The sequence below is a fragment of the Thermobia domestica genome, chromosome 18 (genome assembly GCF_964235325.1).
Source record: "Thermobia domestica chromosome 18, izTheDome1.hap1.1, whole genome shotgun sequence".
Classification (NCBI taxonomy): Eukaryota; Metazoa; Arthropoda; class Insecta; order Zygentoma; family Lepismatidae; genus Thermobia; species Thermobia domestica.
The window spans coordinates 83,309,070-83,330,174 of record NC_137471.1 but is presented as its reverse complement, the minus strand read 5'-3'; the positions used below and the strand labels follow the sequence as shown (position 1 = coordinate 83,330,174).

The 21,105-nt window shown below is 37.3% G+C and overlaps 1 protein-coding gene across 2 annotated transcripts in view; it reads right to left on the bottom strand.

The window, feature by feature from the left end:
- Positions 1-21,105, bottom strand: part of Setx (probable helicase senataxin) — a 216,238-nt gene that overhangs the window by 167,719 nt on the left and 27,414 nt on the right. For both annotated transcript variants that reach the window (XM_081745377.1, XM_081745378.1), the window contains exons 2-3: positions 18,039-18,124; positions 8,574-8,690 (exon numbers count right to left, since the gene is read on the bottom strand). In XM_081745377.1, the coding sequence (XP_081601503.1) occupies positions 8,574-8,690; positions 18,039-18,110 (189 nt within the window). In that variant the 5' untranslated portion in view covers positions 18,111-18,124. The remainder of the gene's footprint in view (positions 1-8,573; positions 8,691-18,038; positions 18,125-21,105) is intronic.

Genomic DNA, 21,105 nt, shown 5'->3' with positions numbered 1-21,105 from the left:
TTGAGATAATCCTATTACTAAAAGAGTCTTTGTGAAAAATAAGGCAGAATTCTTAAGACACTCAACATACACCGCGTCCTAAGGAAATATGTATTGTCTTCCGTCGGCTAAGCCCCTTATTGTGGACAAGATTCGCATTAGCCCTATGCGTTGTACAGCCCTTACTGACAGTCGGCTGACGGGGACGCAACACTATCTCTTTGGGATACTATTAGAGAAGCACCAATATAAAGATGGAAGTTCTAACTTTCTCCCATAAACTAAACTGAAAAGTGTGGCTTTTACCAGGACCATGCCACAGGCAAGAAGACAAAAAAGTACGTCCCACGATTATGCCAGCTAGGCTAAAGGAGACGGTGATGATGAGAAATGGATGAAATGATGAAAGTGGGAAGAAACGCGAGAACCTCAAGAAAACCCACGCATACGGTGTTTGTCCACCACGAAGTTTACTTGGCGCAAGCTGAGATCGAACCAAGGACCCCAAGTGCCAGAAGTAAACGTTCTACCATTGAGCCACCGCGGCCCGTCGATACCAACCAGAAGAACGCCAGACGAAGTGATGCTAGCTTCAAACCTAAACGTCAGAAGGAGGAGAGCAAAGCAATAATGGAGCTCACGTACTCAAGAAAGGAAATACTAAACGGAATAATGGAAGCTCAATCAACCCAAATAAAGATGAACGCGCTCCTAAAAATCCCACCAGTGAAGGCATTGAAAGTTAACAGCAGACTCTCAATAGAATACCTGAAGGACATCATATGTAGGAATGGCCCAGGACGAATTCGACGTAGTAAAGGGTTGCAATGAACATTGAGTTTTCTTTAAAACCGAAGTTACGAGGGGCATCTTCTTGAAGACTTTCGACCACAGGGACTTTGGATCACGAGCAATAATTCTTGGGGAACGCCAGGGCCTACAAAGAGAAGAATCATACGAAGCAAACAAAGTGCCGGCCCTTATGAGGAACACTCCAGCAGCAAGTAAATACGGATGAAAAACCAAAGTAAGAAATCCCATACAAATGAGGGATATGGTCCTTATGAGAACCAGCACGATGTAGCTAGCACACAGATGTCAAACCGAAAGCCCGAGATATAAAGGTAATCAAGAAAGTTCTGTCGCTTTTTTTGTGGAGGTCTGTGTTCAATTGTTGGTATGGGTATATCCAACATACTACCTGGTTACACCGTGAACTTTCGTAAGGACAGAGTGAACATGGGACCCCCACACAGCATCATAAGCGCGTGTATACTGTACGAGTTCAAACTGGGGTCAAACGCCGCTGCAGCGAGGCGCAAGATATGCTAGGCCTTTGGTGAGGGTATCGTGACTATGCGGACAGTGCAGCGGTGGTTTAACAAGTTTAAGGACGATGACGAAACACTCGAAGACACACCACGTGCCGGAGGACCAAAACACATGTACAAAATGAAGATCTTCAGGAAGCAATTGAGGAGAACAGTGGCCAGACATGTGAGGAACTGGGACTACAATTCAGTATGAGTGGAGAAACAATTCGGCAGCACCTCCATCAACTAGTTCAAATCCTTAGTAGAGGTGCCAACTGTACTTGATACCTTCTTCCGTTTCACGGACCACCAAATTCTACTGCGATGGAATTCATGGCCTTCCAGAACGTTAGCAGTAGGTCGTCGATGCTGATGGGGACTATTTTTTATCTCCCAGGTACGTCTTAAGTGACATATCGATGTTCAAAGGTGGTGGGTTAAAAGCGACAGAACTGTCTTGGTTACCTTTATAGATAAACCAGAACCAAGACATAATGCCAGCCAGGAAAAATACGAAGAAATTACCAAAAGACAGGAGATAAACCACACCAATGAAGTCGATGGACCAGGAACAAGAGTAACAACAGAGTAATCTGAGGATGACTTTCAGTTAGTGTAAGATGACTTTCAGTTAGTGTAAAAGAAGTGTAAAAGGAAGAAAACCACAGAAAGCACTAAAGAAAAACCTCTAATTCAAGCAAGACTTTCACCACAAAAGTAAATAGAGAGAAAACCACATACACTTGTGTGATTACAGGAGTGTAGACCACAACCAACATGAGAACATCAGAACAGAATTGAAAAAATAAAACATCGATTTCACGAATCTGATACGGAATCAAACACGAAAGGGTCCAGCACCACTACTGCGACTCTTTTCCAACAGCGCAAAGGTGTTAGCAGACTAACACCCATAGGACTGAATAACGCAGGTAAATTCTACAGAGTAGAATATTCAAAGCAACAGCCAAGACCGATGCTCTGCTGGAACTGCTACCAATACACCATACAGCGCGTATGCTTCCGATGTGCTGACCCATATACAGAAGAATGCAGCAAACTCATCAACAGAAATCTTGCGGAACTTGTAAAGGAAAGACGCCTAAAACTCCCAGCAGTAAATATCCAAAGAGACCAAAAGTAAACCCAACCATGGATTTTTGCCACCCCTTCCACTATGGTTTCGCATGTAAATAGCCTATGCATGCAGCATGGCCGATTATGTTGTTTTTTCCTGGATTCCAGGTCTTTTTTTTTATCTCTCTACCAAAGCTTACAACTCTTCTCGTGCTTTCCTATCTTCTTGTTTACCCTTCTTCCCTTCTATCTACACATTTTGACAAATTCGTGAGTAAATGTCTTCGTTGAAGATAGAAACCGCGATACACAGATTCCCACCGACAGATGCTATAGACTACCAATAACATGTAGGAGAAGTATGTAGATAGATCGTTGATGCTTCACTACTTCAATAGCACGAGCTTTCCCGATGGGCGCTATTAGTTCTACATTTTCTGTTTCCAGTCTCTTCAAACAACCCCTGAAGATGAATGCAATGTCTGAATTCGAAATGTTGGAAGTCAATATTTTCACCTCCCTGACAGCCTAACAAAATTTAGTAGAATCACGTCGTTAGGAAAGATTAAATTCTTTCTTTAATATCTTTCAGTTTGAAGAAGGAATATTCGTGTCCACAGCCGAATATAAAATATCCTTGCAACAGCAATGAATGCAACGTGAGTTCTTTTCTATGAACTATGATACTTTTTATTTTTTTTTGGTCATTACTGTATTGAACTAACGGTTTTAGACTTCATATGCTTTCTGAAGTTCCTAATTATTTAATTCATACGTTTATCCAGGCTTCCCTTAGCAAGGTTTAGATTATAATTCTTAGTTATAAAAAATTATTCAAAAGCATTTCTTTCAACGATTGAAGATGTTTTATGATGGACCTTAAATTCACAGCTTGGTTGCACACAATTTCGTTACTTTCAAAACTTTCACCAAACTCGTTCGTGTAGTTCACACGTAACACTGCTTCCCGTAATCAAATATTGGAGATTTTTCAATCTCCATTACAGACTTTTCAATATTGTCTCAACACGTCACGGAAAAATTTGTAAATCAAGATATTTTTTAGCTATTTTTGAAGTATATACGTTAGAAAGGACCAAAGAGTAAAGGAAATCTACTTATGAGTTATAAATTTTCTTTGTTTACAGAAATCATTTTTGCTTTTAAAAATAATCTGAAGCTTGGTTTTCCGTTTTCCTAAAATATTTAATATTATATTTTATTTTTTCAATTCTACAATTATTTGGCACTGTTTCTGTGGGTGCAATTTTTGAGTTACAACTCTGTACGTTCTTCAGAAGAAGTTTTCCATATATTGGCTTTTATCTTGTAACAATAAGTCGATTTTTTATGTACAAAAGTAATCGCAAGCACGGGGTTTTCTGTAAAGAGACTGTGAATTAGTTGTTCTACCAGAAATGTTGAGGTTGAGAAAATTGTTGGCGTTGTTAGTCTCAAGTTCTGAAGTAAATCTTAAATTTGAATAGGTGTAATTTAAGTCTTTTAAGTGATCCCCCAGTACCTATCCTTCTTATATACGATCAAGGTATCATCAGCGAACCTAATATATCTATAATGCTCTTTTTGGAGGGTTTTGGTTTCTAACTGGTTCATCACTATGCTTTCTAAAATTAGAGGACCGTCCATGTGCAGTCCGTGGGAAGTCTTTTATCTTCATTCGTTGAAGGAAATATTCTTGAATCTTTTTTCATAAGAAAAATTATAGTAGGGTTAACTCGGATACTCTGGTGTTGATTTTCCTGGATTTCCACGACTGTGTAAGTATATTTTCCCCACCATGACACACTGCGAACACTATCATTTATGGTTAGGTTTACATTTCGGGCGTTGCAAAATAAGTGTTGCAACTCTTCGGAGGCGACTCCTACCACTGAGACAAGAAAAAAAGTTCTCTTGAACTTTTGGCTATCGGACATAGTTTCGGATCTACAAGGTGCCGAAAGCGTGGGAAAATGACTTTCGGGCGCCTGTAGTTCGGAAACTATACAACGTAAAGAGGGCGAGTAAAAAATTCACTGAAGAAGTCATACCTGCTGTATTGGATTTTGCATGTTTCACAATCCTACAATGCACGCGCAAGGGATTCCCCAAAGGAACGTAGGGAGTCCCGGATAATCTGCCAAATGAAAATTGGTCTAAATGGATATGAATTGATAGGGTTTCTACCAGGCAACAATAATTCGTTTGTATTAAGTCGATATCTGGAACAAATACAAAATGGTGGACAACTTCATGCCCGTTGTGTGTGGTTGCATAATCGCCAGGTACGGATGCTGGCCAACAGTGACGTTCTGAGTATTAAGTGTAGCGAATTTGTACTCAAATGCTCAAGAAAGACTTCTGGAGTGTCGTTAGAGCACAACAGATGAAGCAGGGTAAGTCACATGTGTGGCAATACGTAACGAAAAATGCCCAGAAATGCACTTATACTAAGTAAACGTGAGTTCAAAGCGTCGGAAATGAAAGGAATAGCATCAAGAACATGAAAGGCATTGCCAATTCACCAATAATATTTCATCAATCCGATGCAATATGATCTACACGGTTGCATGCCAATAAGGATGCAACAACTGAGGCCAAGTTGAAATTGTGCAAGGGCACTCACTAAGAAACTGGGTAAACTCAAGGAATGTCAGTAGTGGGATCGCATGATCGATATTAAAATGTGGCCAATGTGTATGTTGATATCAACATGTAGCTAATGGACAAATGTCAACATGTCTCACCACTGCTTGGATACCGTCCCACGTGCGGAAACTAGGAAAATAACGTTGTACATTCTGCTATTACATCTGGTGCACTTTTTTTTAGAACGTAACCAGAACACGATTATATCAATGTTCCTCTTTGTTTGGGACATTGTCCCACAGTCGACATATATGAAAAGAAATCTGCTAATCCATGGTTCAAATTCTGATAGAGCGTGAAAATAACAAACTTGTATTATGTCCCACGTCTTCTGGGACATATGACGTACTCGAAACATAGGAAAATACCTCCAGAAATTCGTATCTTACACAGTGCACATGCCAAGACAAAGACGAAAATGAACCAATTTGGCACATGTAACATTTCTGCTGGAATACCATACATATGGAAAATAAAACGACATGAGAAATAGAAAGAAATGTCTTAAAGCTCTGATTGTGTATAGCTGTGCAGTAGGAGTAATAAAATGAAACACACAAGCATGTCGGGAGGCTGTACAAAAGCGCTCGCCAAACAAAGTGGGTACTTCTAAAAGAAATTAATACAGATAAAGTGAGGCTCCCTCGAAACTACAGGGCTAGAGCTCTCGCTTTCGCTCGCGTGGTCGCAGTTTCCAATCTTACTGGGAGCTCACCGCCTCAGACTCAAGACCCGAGTAGTTATTTCCCTATTTTTCGTACGTGGGACATGTTGACATTTGTCCATTAGCTACATGTTGATATCAACACACACATTGGCCACATTTTAATATCGATCATGCGATCCCACTACTGACATTCCTTGAGTTTACCCAGTTTCTTAGTGAGTGCCCTTGCACAATTTCAACTTGGCCTCAGTTGTTGCATCCTTATTGGCATGCAACCGTATAGATCATATTGCACTCACGTTTATTTAGTATAAGTGTATTTCTGGGCATTTTTCGTTACGTATTGGCACACATTTGAATCACTCTGCTTCATCGACACTCCAGAAGTCTTTCTAGAGCATTTGAGTACAAATTCGCTACACTTAATACTCAGAACGTCACTGTTGGCCAGCATCCGTACCTGGCGATTATGCAACCACACACAACGGGCATGAAGTTGTCCACCATTTTGTATTTGTTCCAGATATCGACTTAATACAAACGAATTATTGTTGCCTGGTAGAAACCCTATCAATTCATATCCATTTAGACCAATTTTCATTTGGCAGATTATCCGGGACTCCCTACGTTCCTTTGGGGAATCCCTTGCGCCTGCATTGTAGGATTGTGAAACATGCAAAATCCAATACAGCAGGTATGACTTCTTCAGTGAATTTTTTACTCGCCCTCTTTACGTTGTATAGTTTCCGAACTACAGGCGCCCGAAAGTCATTTTCCCACGCTTTCGGCACCTTGTAGATCCGAAAATATGTCCGATAGCCAAAAGTTCAAGATAACTTTTTTTAATCAGCCTCCACCATTGCTATTGGCGTTTAACGCTCTTCTTTTCATTTTTTAAATGCAGTATAAATTCACTTTCTTATTGTAAATACTCATTATGTGTGAAATTTCCTGTATTTTGAACACAATAAAACACACTGTCTATAACAAACCATTCTAACTTAGTAACTTACAAAAAGTGAAAAAGTGAATGACTGGACCAGAAGTCGAACCCGGGATCGACCGGGCAAACCATGCGATAACCACTATGCCACCCAGTCCGCTTTCCAGAACACCCACAAACTCTCTCACTCTCGCAGTCGGTGCTCTCCGCTTAGACCACGTGGCTTATACCACAGACTCCTGCTGTGTTTGGATAATCCAGTGTCCACATATAAGAACACATTTTAACGGTTGTAAAACAACCGACTTTTTAATATATCAGATCCTCTGTACAGCGTGATCCGGAAGTGGGTGTACCCCTAATTGTTTTTTTTTTTTTTTTTTTTTCTGACGGTTTTAGGTTTTACTCACATTTGTTTGGTAACATCGCTTGGCATTGTCTGCCAACAAGTAAGAACTCGATATAGGAATTACGAGCAGCTGTGGAACACGCCTTCACCCTCGTGACTCCGGAGTATCTCCGCAAAATATCTGCGAGAATTTGGCGTAGAATTCAGCGGTGCTGCGCCATGGATGATGATCATACTGATGTTTATGGCTCTTAAGACTTCAAGGTAACTGTGTACAAACATTCTACCATAACTAACACTATACTGTTGAAACTAAAGGGGGGTACGCCCACTTCCGAACCACCCTGTAGGTGAAAATTCGATGACTTACAAAGAGTGAAAAAGCGAATAACTGGACTGGGACTCGAACTCGGGATCTCCGGCATACCATGCCAATGCGTTAACCACTACGCCACCGAAACTTATTTTTTTCCTTCTGTTGCATTTGGATTTTTGACTAAATTTTTTTTTCAAAGTTTGAAGTTTTAAAATCTTCCTCTTTTCGAATCTCTTATGATTATTTCAGGTATTCTCCACATATTCTATGGGTGAAGAAACCTCACCATTCTGTGAAGTATAGATTTACCTGACTTCGACATATTTTGAAGTATTTTCATGGCTTTCCCAGACTCATGCAATTTCCCTGGCTTTCAAAGTCAGGTGAACCATGTATAATCTGAATTTGATAAGGGAAGCCTAGATAAACGTAGGGTAATCAACAACTTCATAAACCATACACAGTCTAATCTCATAAGTTGAATATGGTAATAAAAAAGGCGAGTTCTACAATTCATATTTTATTTTTATTCACATTATACAGCAATTTTACGATATAATTTTTCATTAACTAGTACAATTTGCTTAAGTTTTAATAATACCCAGAATGATTAGTTTCACAAGAAACCTGACTACCTTCACAAAAGAGAATCTATTATTTTCATATATGTAACCATTATTGTTTTTGAATAAAGGTACATTTTTTTTTATTTTTTTATTTATTTTTTTTTTTACAATGGCTAGTTTTTCTCATCGCATTATTGCAACTAATATCAAATGTGGAGAGGCATTCAATTTTATTAAAAATGACATTCTTCAACTGCAGAATTATTACATAAAATATTGGTTTGGCTCAACCTACCGACTATTTCATGCCATTGTAAAAAACAAAAGCCAAACCACTTGGTAACGCATTTCATTTGTTGGAGCAATATTTTCGTAAAGTTACACAGTTTCAAAAATTTAGTGTTTATTCTGCTCAAAGTTCACAGGAGTGTAAAGAAGTGCATATTAAGTTTTTAATTACTTACTGGAAGCACTTTTAGGAAGAATACATTTACAACCTAGAATTCAAGTGACAATGACATTCTTTATCTTTGCAATACCAGCGATAGTGAAAAATGTTACTGTTCTGTCGAGAGATATGACGTAAGTTAGCAGTAGAAATTTCCAACCCACTGAAGAAGACAAGAAGCTTTATCGAAAAACCGTTTGGAAATTCTTTAAATCCAGCTACATTTAAGCACGCATTTGCTAAATACTAAGTATAAATATACTTACGTCTAAATCTATTAACTGCGGTTTTCCATTTTCTGTCAACTTGATACTGCAGTGATTTCTGGAAACATACAAACTATCGCATCTGATGTCACTTATTTTTGCCCTTCCTATTGTGACCTGGAATGATTAAAAAAATCAAGACAACATTAATATGCATATTCCAGACAAGTACAATCTTGCATTTGGAATTACTATTATCCTGTAGAATTTCAGTAAACAATAATTCTTTTCTTTAACAACGATTTTTATCGACTACCCACTACAACCTTTAATTATCTAGTTTTCCAACAGAGTAAAAGTCTATTCACTTTTTCTCAAAAGGTGGTTATGCTTCATGTGGCTGGAACTTTTTACAATTACAGAAACATCTCAACCGTTTTACCTATTCTGAAATTATTAAAAAGGTGCATAGCTGTACAACGTAGCTTTTCTGAATGTTATTGCATTGGTGTGTGAGGTTAATGTATGCGTTTCATTAATTTTAAAAGGTGTCCGAATACTTTTAATCAGAGGGAGTACTATGTTTACATTTGTTCCGTTGGAACACATGAATTGGGTGTCACATGGGCTATTTCGTCAGTATATCAATTTTGGTGCAAACTTTTCTGAAAGTTAGGTTGTACCCCTACTACACTAGGCTCTCAATCAGAACGGGTTGATCTACATTTACTGCTACCAGTCTGTCTGTTGAGGAAGACTTTCCATCAGGTTACTTACTGTCAATATTGACAGGTGCTTTCATTCCTCCTGAAAAATTTTGGTGAAGTCTATGCATCAATCATAATTTGTATGCTAGTTGCTCTATATCGAAAAGGCCCTAACTTCTCCCACAAATGTTCAGTGAGGTTCAGGACTGAGTTTTGTGATGGGATAGTTTAAGTTCATATCGAACATTTAGTCAAATCACTTGGTTATAGTTCGTTCGTCGAAGTTTAGCATCTCCTTTCATCATCGAGACCTGGCCCCTGCAGAAGAGCTAGATGATATATATATTAAAGAGGAAACAACCGATTTTTTTACACACACCAGATTCTCTGTAGATGTGAATGTTATAACACACACAGACTGAAAAAGTGATTGACTGGACTGGGACTCAAACCCGGGACCTCCGACATACTGTGCCGATGCGTTAACTACTACTGTATCAATTAATAATACTGGTCACATACTATTGTACCAATTAATAGTGTATCAATTAATAGATTGATTATGTAGTTAAGTTAATTAATTTTAATCTAATGTGGTAGTATAGTGGTTTTGATTTACATATTGAATGCTAATTGAGGAATAGAATATCTATAAATGAAATTTAAATTGACATACATTTATTTGATTATAAAGTGACTGCTTAAAAAAACAATTCATTAATTCATTACAACTGTAGCAGACATATTCAATATAAACCTTGATTAAGTAGATAAGCAATTAATTAAGTAATTTAGTAATTTAGTGCACCAAAAGAATGTTTGCAGTCTCAAAAGACTAATAAAGAAGCAACTTTATAAAATTACCAAGATCTGAAGGATCTGATCCTTGGTGGGCCTATCAGGAGACCTCCATGAGAATATTTGTAAATACATTCTCAACAAGACAAATTCAACTTAATAAAAAGGTGAACTTACATACAAATCTTCGTACTGAGCAAATTCTAATTTCTCGTTGAAATCGACTTAAGCCAGTAGTTCTTCCCGTCTTCTTTCTTACTGACTGGAAATTTTGGGAAGTATTTATATATATATATTTGAAAAATATTTTCTCTGGCTTATAATACATAAACAACTCGGACGTCACACATCCTTGTAGACTATTTTGGAGTTGTTTATGCATTTGCAAGTTTCTATATTTTAACAATAAACCATGTTTATAGGTCTTTGAGTTCCTGTACATACTTATACAAAAGTTTTTGATACTTAAATACTACAATAAAAATTTTAATATTTCACAGATATAAACGTTGTTAACGTTAGTCAACACACTACGCCACCCAGTTCACTTCACAGAACAGCCACTCATTCTCTCCCTCTCAATGTCGGAGCTCTCCATTCGGGCCACGTAGGTTCTACCACAACCACTATTGTGCTTGGACAATCCTGTGCCCATGTACCGACCATCGTATGACGGTTATAATTTCATATATATAATGAAAGAGGAAACAACCGACTTTTTATACACACCAAGCTCTCTGTACATGTAAATTCTATAACACACAAAAAATGAAAAGTGACTGTCTGGATCGGGACTCAACCCTGGGACCTCCGGACCTCGGCACGGTATGCCGGAGGTCCCTGGTTCGAGTCCTGGTCCAGTCAGTCACTGTTTCACTCTTTGTGAGCTAGATGATTATTTGAAGATAAGTTTATACCAAATTATACATTATTACTATTGAGGTAACATATTTCTTGCGGTAAATTGGTAGTTTCACCTGTCTTTAATGCAAGAGATCCAGTTCGATTCCCGCTGGGAGTTCTATGGTTCGGATCTCGTACGTAGTTCTATTTTTCATATGTCTAGATGCTGGAAAGCGACGTTAACCCATCCCTTTTTACAGATACACATATACAAACGTATGTGGTAAGTTTAAAATTCTACCTCAAATATCACCAGCAACAGATTATTCCTCGAGATTGATTGACTGGGTCTAACGTCTTTTTTTTTTTTTTTTTTTTTTTTTTTTAAGCAACACGACAATTTCAGACGGAGCTACTATTTAAAGAGTGATCACAATTACTACCACAGATAAAACTCTTACCGGAGTCGAACCCAGATCTACGGGCACAGGACCGATAATGAGTTCTTATAACACAACGGCAACTAACGTACCAATGGAAAAAAAGTGTCGATTGAAATGGTGTGAAAATTGACTCCATTTGAACCGTACAGTAGTGTAAACGAACACTGTGAAGTGATATATCACATTGTAACATTTGAAGTCTAAAGTGCTAAATTTGGGAAATGTATTGGGTACAATATTTTCCATTAAGTGTTGGGAGAACGTGAACTTTGTGGAAGTACAATAACAATCCACAGTTCTTTGACATTCCATGAAGAAAGGAATGTGCAAGTTGGCAAGGCCATTTTAAACAATTCTACACTTTCTATAGTACACGAAGAATTTAATGATAGGCTTTTGTTCAGCAGCACCGGAACGCATCAGTTCATAAAACACGGACTATAGAAAAATTACTGAAGGAATTAACCTGACGCTGCTAAACTGTAAATATTAAATTAAACTCAGAAATGCGTCTAAACATACATTAATGCCAAAATTATGAGTAGGAACCCCAACTTTCATAAAAAAAAAATATTTATATGAACACATACACACACTGCTGTTTCAATTCTATATTGGCATGCACAAAAGGAACAAGGAAATTCAAGAACATTCAAAAGAAGTCAAAGAAGGTGATTTAACAATACACCAGACTTGTCAATACATCTTCATGCTTCAGAACACCATATTAAGGAAATCAAAATACTATGTCAAACTAATTCTTATAACGAAAGACATGTACTTGAATCATATTGCACAAGGATAAAAAATTACACTTAGTAAAGAAGTTTAAATGTAGTAAAAAAGGCAATTTGTACAAAAGATGGAATACCATTATTATAGAAGTTCGTCTTAACCTTATGGTAGTGAATTGTAGACAGTGCGAGAGGTGCAGCTGTGCGATCATCATGCATTCAAAATTGCATCAGTTTGTTGAGGGTTAGATAGTAGCACTTTCCGACATGGGGTATAGTTACAGACAAATTACAAAAACGTATGTACAAAGTTTTACAGTACTTGATAAGGGGACACATGCGACAATACATTGTAATGTGCATTCACCTTCGACGGACCAATACCCTGTCAAAAGCCACAGAAGCAGCAACCAACTTCGCAACGCACTCACGACTTCATTGCTGAAATACGGTCATATGCGATTGAAATGGAAATCCAATATTGCAACATGAGTTCGAGGGTCACTAGCAACCGTTATCGGATCATTCGACAAGAGTTAAGTGTGGAAACAACGCACGAACGCCAGGTCAATGCTCTAATACCAATGCACAGCAACTAACGCAGAGTGGCACGCGAAACTTCTGTATAAACGCTACCTTGTGGGTGATAAATGGGGTTATCTTATTACCCTAGATGAAACATAGGTTTATTTGGCCAGGTCATAGCGGGTGCGTGAGACTTACTGCCGTCCTACAGATAGAACGGAGCATGCACAATGCATTCGCACATTAAAAAAAAAAAAAAAAAAAAGTTTATGGTAGTGACGGGTCTCTGGACAAAGAGGACGAGTTTGTGGCTTCATATACACAAAAAGGAATCTATTGTGAAGGTAAATGGTGCCTACTGTATACAGCACATTTTAAACCCCATGCATCGCTAACATGCCTCTGAACCCCACCACACCCTCCAAGACAAGTCTACATCCACCAAGGCAAGACCAGCAGTTATCGTCAAAACAGTGGCCTACATGGCTCGTATGGAACAAGTATCAAGGTTATTCCATCTACACAGATTTCTGTTAAATCCTCAGATGCATTACCCTGAAATTTTGTCTTTCACCTATTAAAATATAACATCTCAAAACGTCGAGTCACAATATTTGAGGGACTCTGGAAAATGTTCAAGGACGACTGGGCTAAACTGGATCAGGCTTCCTTGAATCGAAATTCCGATGTCGTGCAACTGTTCATCGATAAAGTCATCACTTCGAACATGATCAGTGGTGAAAAAGGGGTTTTACATCCTATGGCACGTGGATGCAATTCATTATCATAGCAATGAAATGATCTTCTGTAATGGCCACCTGGAACAGCAGAAAACTCAACATGGTCAATGGAAAAGTTTACAAAAGTTTTGGTTTCTTAAGTAGCGCAATTTTTAACGAGTTCTACTAAATTATTTTTGTTTCTTACAGTTCCACTAGAGAAGACGCGGAATACTTGGTATTTCTGATAAACTTACTTGATAAATGGATTCAAGTATGTTAACATTGTTTTGAATTATCGCATCAAGAGTACTATGGACCAAGGAATCTTTGCAGATACAAAAGTTTGAAGCAGCTGACATCTGTTATTTCGAACTACTAGTGAACGTGATAAATCAGTTTTGTATTTAAAGCTACTTTAGTTAGTATACACTACTTACTGAGAGGAAATAATAACTATTTAATTTTTTAACATGTTACCAGCAAGCAGAACTATGCCAGTATATAGAAGACCATAGTGATTCACTGAAAAAGCGCTCATCTCTAGTGCGTGGGGTTCTTGGTTTGATTTAGCCGCACCAAGTCGACTTTGTGGTGGACAAACACAGTGTGTGAGAGTTTTTCGGGCTCTCCCGTTTCCTTCATTCCACTATTTCGTTTATGATCATTATCACCCTCTCCCTTAGCCTTGGAGCATAATTATGGGACATTAAAGTTTAAAAAGGAAAAAATCCGTACACAAAAGTTAAAGCCACAAAGAGTGATTGAGTGACTGAAAAAGAAACATTAGTGTATTCGAAATGATTCGAAATGCTACAACTATTCATCATTGTATAGTTTATGACTTTCTGTTCAGCACGCCATCTGCAAGCTTAACTGTATCTTAAATGATTTTTCATTATATAAAGAAAGTCACATGAAATGCGACCAAAATAACAATGTGTTCATGTAAATAACTAAGCCACTGATGAAGGTGGGGGATTCTCATTAAAAATTTCGATATTAATATACACTTAGACGTATTTTCTGCTTAATTTAATAGTTACAAGAAAATTACTTACAGAATAAACTGACGCACGATCAAATATTAATCATCATAAAATACTACATCAACCATATTTTCCGTAATATTACGAAAGGATTATTAAGTAGAAAATTGTAAAAGGAATGGTATTTGAAATCAATTTATTTCTGTACATATTACTCAATTTTCAGAGAGACGCAGAGATGCAATACCTGATTCCTATTGCAAGAATTTGTAGAGTTTAGTGGGATATACTGAACATTCAGATAATTTTATACTATTAATGGCTAACTGTATTATATATATATATATATATATATATATATATATATATAGGGTGTCTCAAAAGTCCCCTGACATAGGGCAACTCTGTTATTGAGAGTTACAACAAAATGTAAGCCGAAAAATCATCTCCAAATATGATGTTTTCAATTTAAACTGAAGGAATCTTTTAAATCGGACGAGCCGGTTAGAGCTGTAAACTCTTTAAGCGCCCAATGTCAAAGAAAATGCAACGTTGCCACTCACCTGGACCCACAACCTAAGTGAATTAAGTTACTGTTTGACGTGGGGGATGGCCATCGACAGGTTAGCGTAAAAGGCAATAAGTTCATTCACTTATGTTGTGGGTCCAGATAAAGGGCAACGTAGCATTTTCATTTAACATTGGGTGCATAAAGAAAATGAAATCTTTGAGTTTTACGTCCTACGGTTATGCCGGTTAGGCTAAAGGAGACAGTGATGATGAGTAATGAGTGTACAGCCCAAACGGTTCGTCTGATTTAAAAAAATCCTTCACTTTAGATTGAAAACATGTTTGGAGATGATTTTTCCTCTTACATTTTGTTGTAACTCTGATAATAGAGTTACTCTATGTCAAGGGACTTATGAGACACTATCGTATTAAAAGACTAGTCTTTGGTCAGTTGGGAGCTTCGCCTCCGCATCCTCACACCTTATATTTCAGCTTTTGCTTCTTAATACTCTGCTTGTTTACTCGGATTTATTTTTATAGCAGTTTTTGTTCGTCATCCACAAAGTATCGACTGCTCGTTATGAATCATCATCCCTTATTAATTACGTTACAAATTTAACTGATATCATTTCTACTTTTTGTTAAAACACATTTTTTCATTTTTTCTCTACGACGAATAATAGTAACGAAGTTATCTAGGTTTTGAATTTTCAAACGGTTGCCATTTTGAAACAAGATCGAAACAAAAAGCCGTAGAGATCCTTACGAGGATTAAGGAACACTTTACATTTTCCCCTCTAGCATTAATATAAAGTTAGTTATGGATCATTTAGAAATACATGGGGTCGAATTTTAGAACCCTCGTACAACTACCTAAAAACAGAAAATTTTCATTTTTGACGGTATTCTTATTTGTCAGTATCAAAAACCTACGAGCATGCCAAGTTTTGAGTTCCTATTCCTATTTGACGTACCTAAATATATCAAGTTTTTCACTAAAAAATAACTATTTGATTAACAAGGGCGATTCCCCCCCCCAGCCCTCCTTCAAACTAAAAATATTCACTTTTGACAACTTTTCTGTAAATTAGTTACGAGAGGCTATACAAGCATGCTAATTTCAACATTGAAGTCCTACCGGAAGTGAATAATAATTACGAGATGAAGGTGTCCTATTTAAATAACATGGGAAAGATTTTTCAGTGCTCCATAAAACCTCGCAGAAGTTAGAAATTTTTATTTTTGATGAATTACTTAGGTAATGCTATTAAAAAAATACAAGCATATCAAATTTTAAATTTTTATCCCGATTATAAATACCGTACATGAAATATGATATTTGATGTTTAAAAAAATGCACATTTAAGTAAAACAGGGAAATTTTTTCATCCACCATTTTTACCTCCTGGAAATGTAAAAAACATACTTTTAACAACTTCCCTATTGGTTTATCTATTAAAGCAATAAGCATGCCAAACTTGAACTTCCCACGTTAACTGCAAGTACCCGTGAGTATATGTCGTAAGTCAGTTCATGTAGTTTTATACTTAGATTGTTACATAAATTCTAAGTCTAACCAAGAAATATTAGAACTAGATACGTAATACTTTTAGGCCATATTTATTGAACGTTCCTATGATCGTCACAGGTCCAGAAAGTCAGAAGAGTGAGCAATGTGTGACCGAATGGAGAAACTGAAGGCAAAAGCTGTTATGGAATATCTCCACCAGAAAGGTTTAAAGCCGCAGGAGATCTACACCGACATGGCTGCTACTTTAGGTGTTATTGTCTCCTTCATATGTCACAGTGAAGAAACGGGCAGCCGAATTGAAGAGGGGGAAGAACCTCTATTGAAGATGACACTCGATCAGGAGAACCGTGGAAGCACTAACTCAGAAGAACATTGACAAAGTGCATGAAATCATCATGAATGATGGACGATGACCATCAGGTAGATTATTATTATAGATACTGGACTTATCTATTGCAAGCGTTGACCGAATTATCACCCAGCTTCTGAAAATAAGCAAGGTTTCCGCGAGATGGGTGCCAAAACTTTTTTCAAGGCACAATCTTTCTCTCTTCTGGACAATGCCTTCCGCACTCGATTCATAACAGCAGATAAGACCTGGGTCCTTCATTACCAACAAGAGTCCAAACAAAGTTCCAAGCAGTGGAAACACCCCTCATTCCCCCTCCGAAGAAGGCTAAGTCAGTGTTCTCAGCTGAAAAAGTGACAGTGGATTATCTTCCAAAGGGGTGAACAGCAACTGAAGAGTATTATGCAGGTCTTCTTCGATAGCTGTATGATAATATCCGGTAGAAGCGTTGTGGGAAAGTGACAGCAGATGTGCTTCTCCCCAAGACAATGCCCCTAGCCAGCGGTTACGGATTAGTCTTCTCACCTATTTTATTCGTCTGATTTGGCACCTTCTGACTTTCATCTCTTTCCAAAACTCAAAAAGAAGTTGGAAGGTACTCATTTTGACACTGATGATGACGTCATGCATGCCGTAGATGAAATTTTACATGTCATCGACAAATCATTTTTTACCAGCGGCATTAACGCACTTGAACATCGATGGGCAAAATGTGTTTACTTGTCGGACTATGTTGAAAAGTAACACCATCAATAATTATCTTTTGCTCCGCTTATGGGTAGGCTTATAACTTTTGTAACAACCCTCGTATATTAGGGATTTCTTACTGTTTTCACACATTAGGAAGTAACCGAGTACGTGGAAGTACCATACTTGCACGTACTGGTATGAAGTTACTCTTGGAGCCAAGAGATTTAAGTTGGATTAGCGGTTGTTATTTTAAAAAATACAGCCGACAGACACAACTTACTATTGAAAATTCCAATAATTTAATGTCAAGACATATGGTATAGAAAGTTTACAATTACTGTAGGAAAACTAATTGGTCTGCACTCTGCATAAAATTCAATAGTCCATTTCTAGAACAACAATGAATAATTTTAACAGACAGTACAAGCAAGACTCCGACGTCCATCCATGCCTATTTTGACCACGGTTCCAGGAAACATTCGGACATCTCGTTCAACATTTCAGCAAAGTCCAGGAAGTGATAAAGGCAGACCAATCCCATGTTAAAGTTTAACAAGAAGAAAGGAGAACTCTAGTTTGATGCAAGATTTCCAATATTTTTGTTCACCTACAACAGTTTGGAAGATATAAGATTTTACAATAATAGAAAATTGTGATAAGAAAACATCGTAAGTATATGTTACTTACCGTTTCTTTGCCGGGAGAAATATTATATTCCCCTGCAAAACGAACTCGTTGCAGGACCCATTCCGAGGCCATAATGAACTTATTTTCTGAAAAGATAAACAAATAAAATTATAACAAAATTCTCAGAAAACAAATATTAAAAATACATAGTAAAGAAAATGTATGACACACCATTATTAAATCAATGGTTAAACGAACCTTACTGTAATCACGGTAAGATGATTTCAAAAAGTTCTGCTATTCTCTTCCTTGATCACGATACAGGCTAAACACTCAAAGGTGAATGCTCTTGGGAACAACTGATCTTGAAGAAGTGTGAAGAACATCATTCATTGACTTCTTTATATTCCGTGCTTACCGACTGGTACATTTTTGTAAGTTATATAATTTGCTGTGTTCATGTTTCGAAATAATTAGGTAGTGAAATGCTTTATAGTCTATGAATTTTCGTCTTTTTCTTAGATTTTGTAATTTACTGTATGTTCATATAGACTAATAGAGTTATGCGATCGTGACGTTACTTTTTCGTGCATCGGAATCGAGAAAGAGTAAAAAATTGTTTCATCGTGACTAAACAAAATAATGAAATCAAGTTAATATTACTACTGTGAAAAACATATATTCGCTGCAACATGGCAGCAATTTGAAATTTTACCTATTGTATGCAGTTCTTGCAGTTGTATTATGAGCATAATTTTCGTCTTAGAAACACTGATCCTCTGATCGTGGCTCAGAAGTACGGCAGTATGGGAAAATCTTACGATCTGTCTAGTAGAAAACGCTGTTGCACATTATTTGTGAGATGACAAGCGGAACACATCATGATCGGTGAACCTTCTGGCGTGCAAAATTATGGAACATAGCGTCTGTTACTGGCCGATCTCGGCCACCAAATACAGCGATCCTTATTCCTTAGACGATGGACTACTTGCCCACCATATTTCGTTTACATCGGGCCAATGGTTACCAAGAAATAAAGTACCACATACAAGCGAGGCGAACCTGTCCCTGGTCAAGCTCCACGGCTACCAAATATAGAGATCTGTATTCCTTAGACGATGAATATACTCAATTTTGGTTTTCTCTATGGTTCAAAGTTCTACGGTGATAGGCTCGTTAGTAGTTCTTGTTACACCAGTTACTTCCTACACGTAAGTCTCGCTGGTCAAGTTAGAACCCGGCTTCAGTTGGTGACTGTCGTTGAATGTAGTAAGTACTGACTGCTAAATGTGAATCTGGTGTTATTAAGTGTGAATTAATTAATGGTTATTAGTATTAATTAAAATTAAATTGTAATTCAATAACGTAAATAAAAGTAGTTTTGCACTGAATTAAGGGTAAAAGCCTTCACTCGCTATTAACCCCCATCCAATGCAAAAATCCGTGAACGAGAATTGTTCTTACTGAAGAACAAAGATAACCTTATGGATGACAAATTAAAATGAGAAAAGAATCTTTGCGAGGTGCTGACCATCTAGCTTACGCCACGTCGATGTATCTGCAGATGCCGGATCCTCATACAAACAGGAACAGAAGATCCTGTTCCTGGATAACCAATTTTGCGTCTTGGCACCAATAATGATTTTGGATCCTGAACACAAGTGCAAACTGGATAGTGTACCTGATAACCTTAACAGAGTTTAAACTGGATAGGAAAAATTTGCGAAACTTCACTGCCAGACCAGAACAATCAGGGGATATTATACACAAAGAACTTCTAGAACTCCTACAATTTATTCAAAAGTTTAACCTCGAAATTTCTGTTCCAAATATTGTCATTATATCACGAATTCATTTAATGACTGGGATTAGCGGTGCCAGGTGTAAGCACACTTTCTCAAAGTTAAAGTCAAAGTAATTACTTAAGATTTCTATTACTCAGGCAAGGTTGATTAACTTGGAAATTTTGAACAATACCTCTTTTAAACAATACCTTAATTACAGTTTTAACGGCGTCTGTCGTCTTCATCAAATCGATAATTCTACGTGCCTGAGTTGTTATGTCCATTATCTACATAAAAGAAAGATGTGTTCCCATATATTAACAAATTTATAGCTTTTTTTTCCTATTTGAAAAATTTTGTTAGAAGATAAGTATATATAACACTAATACCGTACACTACAAAACTCGGAAATTGAATATATATATATTCAATATTTACAAGATACACTTGTTGAGACTAAGAGAGCACCATGTTCTGTGTACTGGTTGTCAAGACTTGCCAAGTAATATGTTTCTGTGATTATGTAGGGTGAGTGGACTTGGAAAATCAGTCATATTGTTGTCAAAATGTCAAAATAAGTCATAAAAAATTTGAATTTCCTCCATACATGTAATTAGTTTGTTAACAGACGTAATGATTAAAAAGTTATCTCACTACAAGGCTGACACTCCATATTTAGGTATCTGCAGATACATTCTAGACAATGTAATCAATAGCTGGCCTCGCGCGGAACACACACTCTCTCTTCACCCAGGATCAAGTACCTGGGGCCTGATCCTGAGTTATTGCTGCATCAGTGACTACCGATTCTCTATGAAATCCTGGGAGACCCGGCTTCGATTCCCGGCGGGAGCTCAAGTGGTTCGGATTCCACGTTAATCAGTGGGTCCATGTCTCATATAGCCTCGCTGCTGAACGGGACGTTAAACTCAAAATCAACTCAACACTCTACGAAATCCAATCTATTAAGCGAATGTGAAAATAGAAATTCCGCAGTTCAAATATGCACTCAAGTCTAACTTGATTATCATAAGGAACTTTTGAATGAGCTGTGTTTAAAAACTAATTTAATATTAAGTGTTAAAGAACCATTAATTACAACGTTTTCCATAATTAAAATAATAAATAAATTTATCTGTTATTGCGTTGTATTAATTATAACCTCCTAGTATATTTCGTTTCCTTTTTATTTTGTGGGAAACCACCGGGCAAGTACATTCAGGATAGCATTTTGAATGATTCTATATAACTTACATCCTGCAGATTGCTTCTAGATTTGTAGAAAACAAAAACTGCCAGTTTTCATTTTAAACTACACTTAACCCTTTCGAGACCTAATGGCC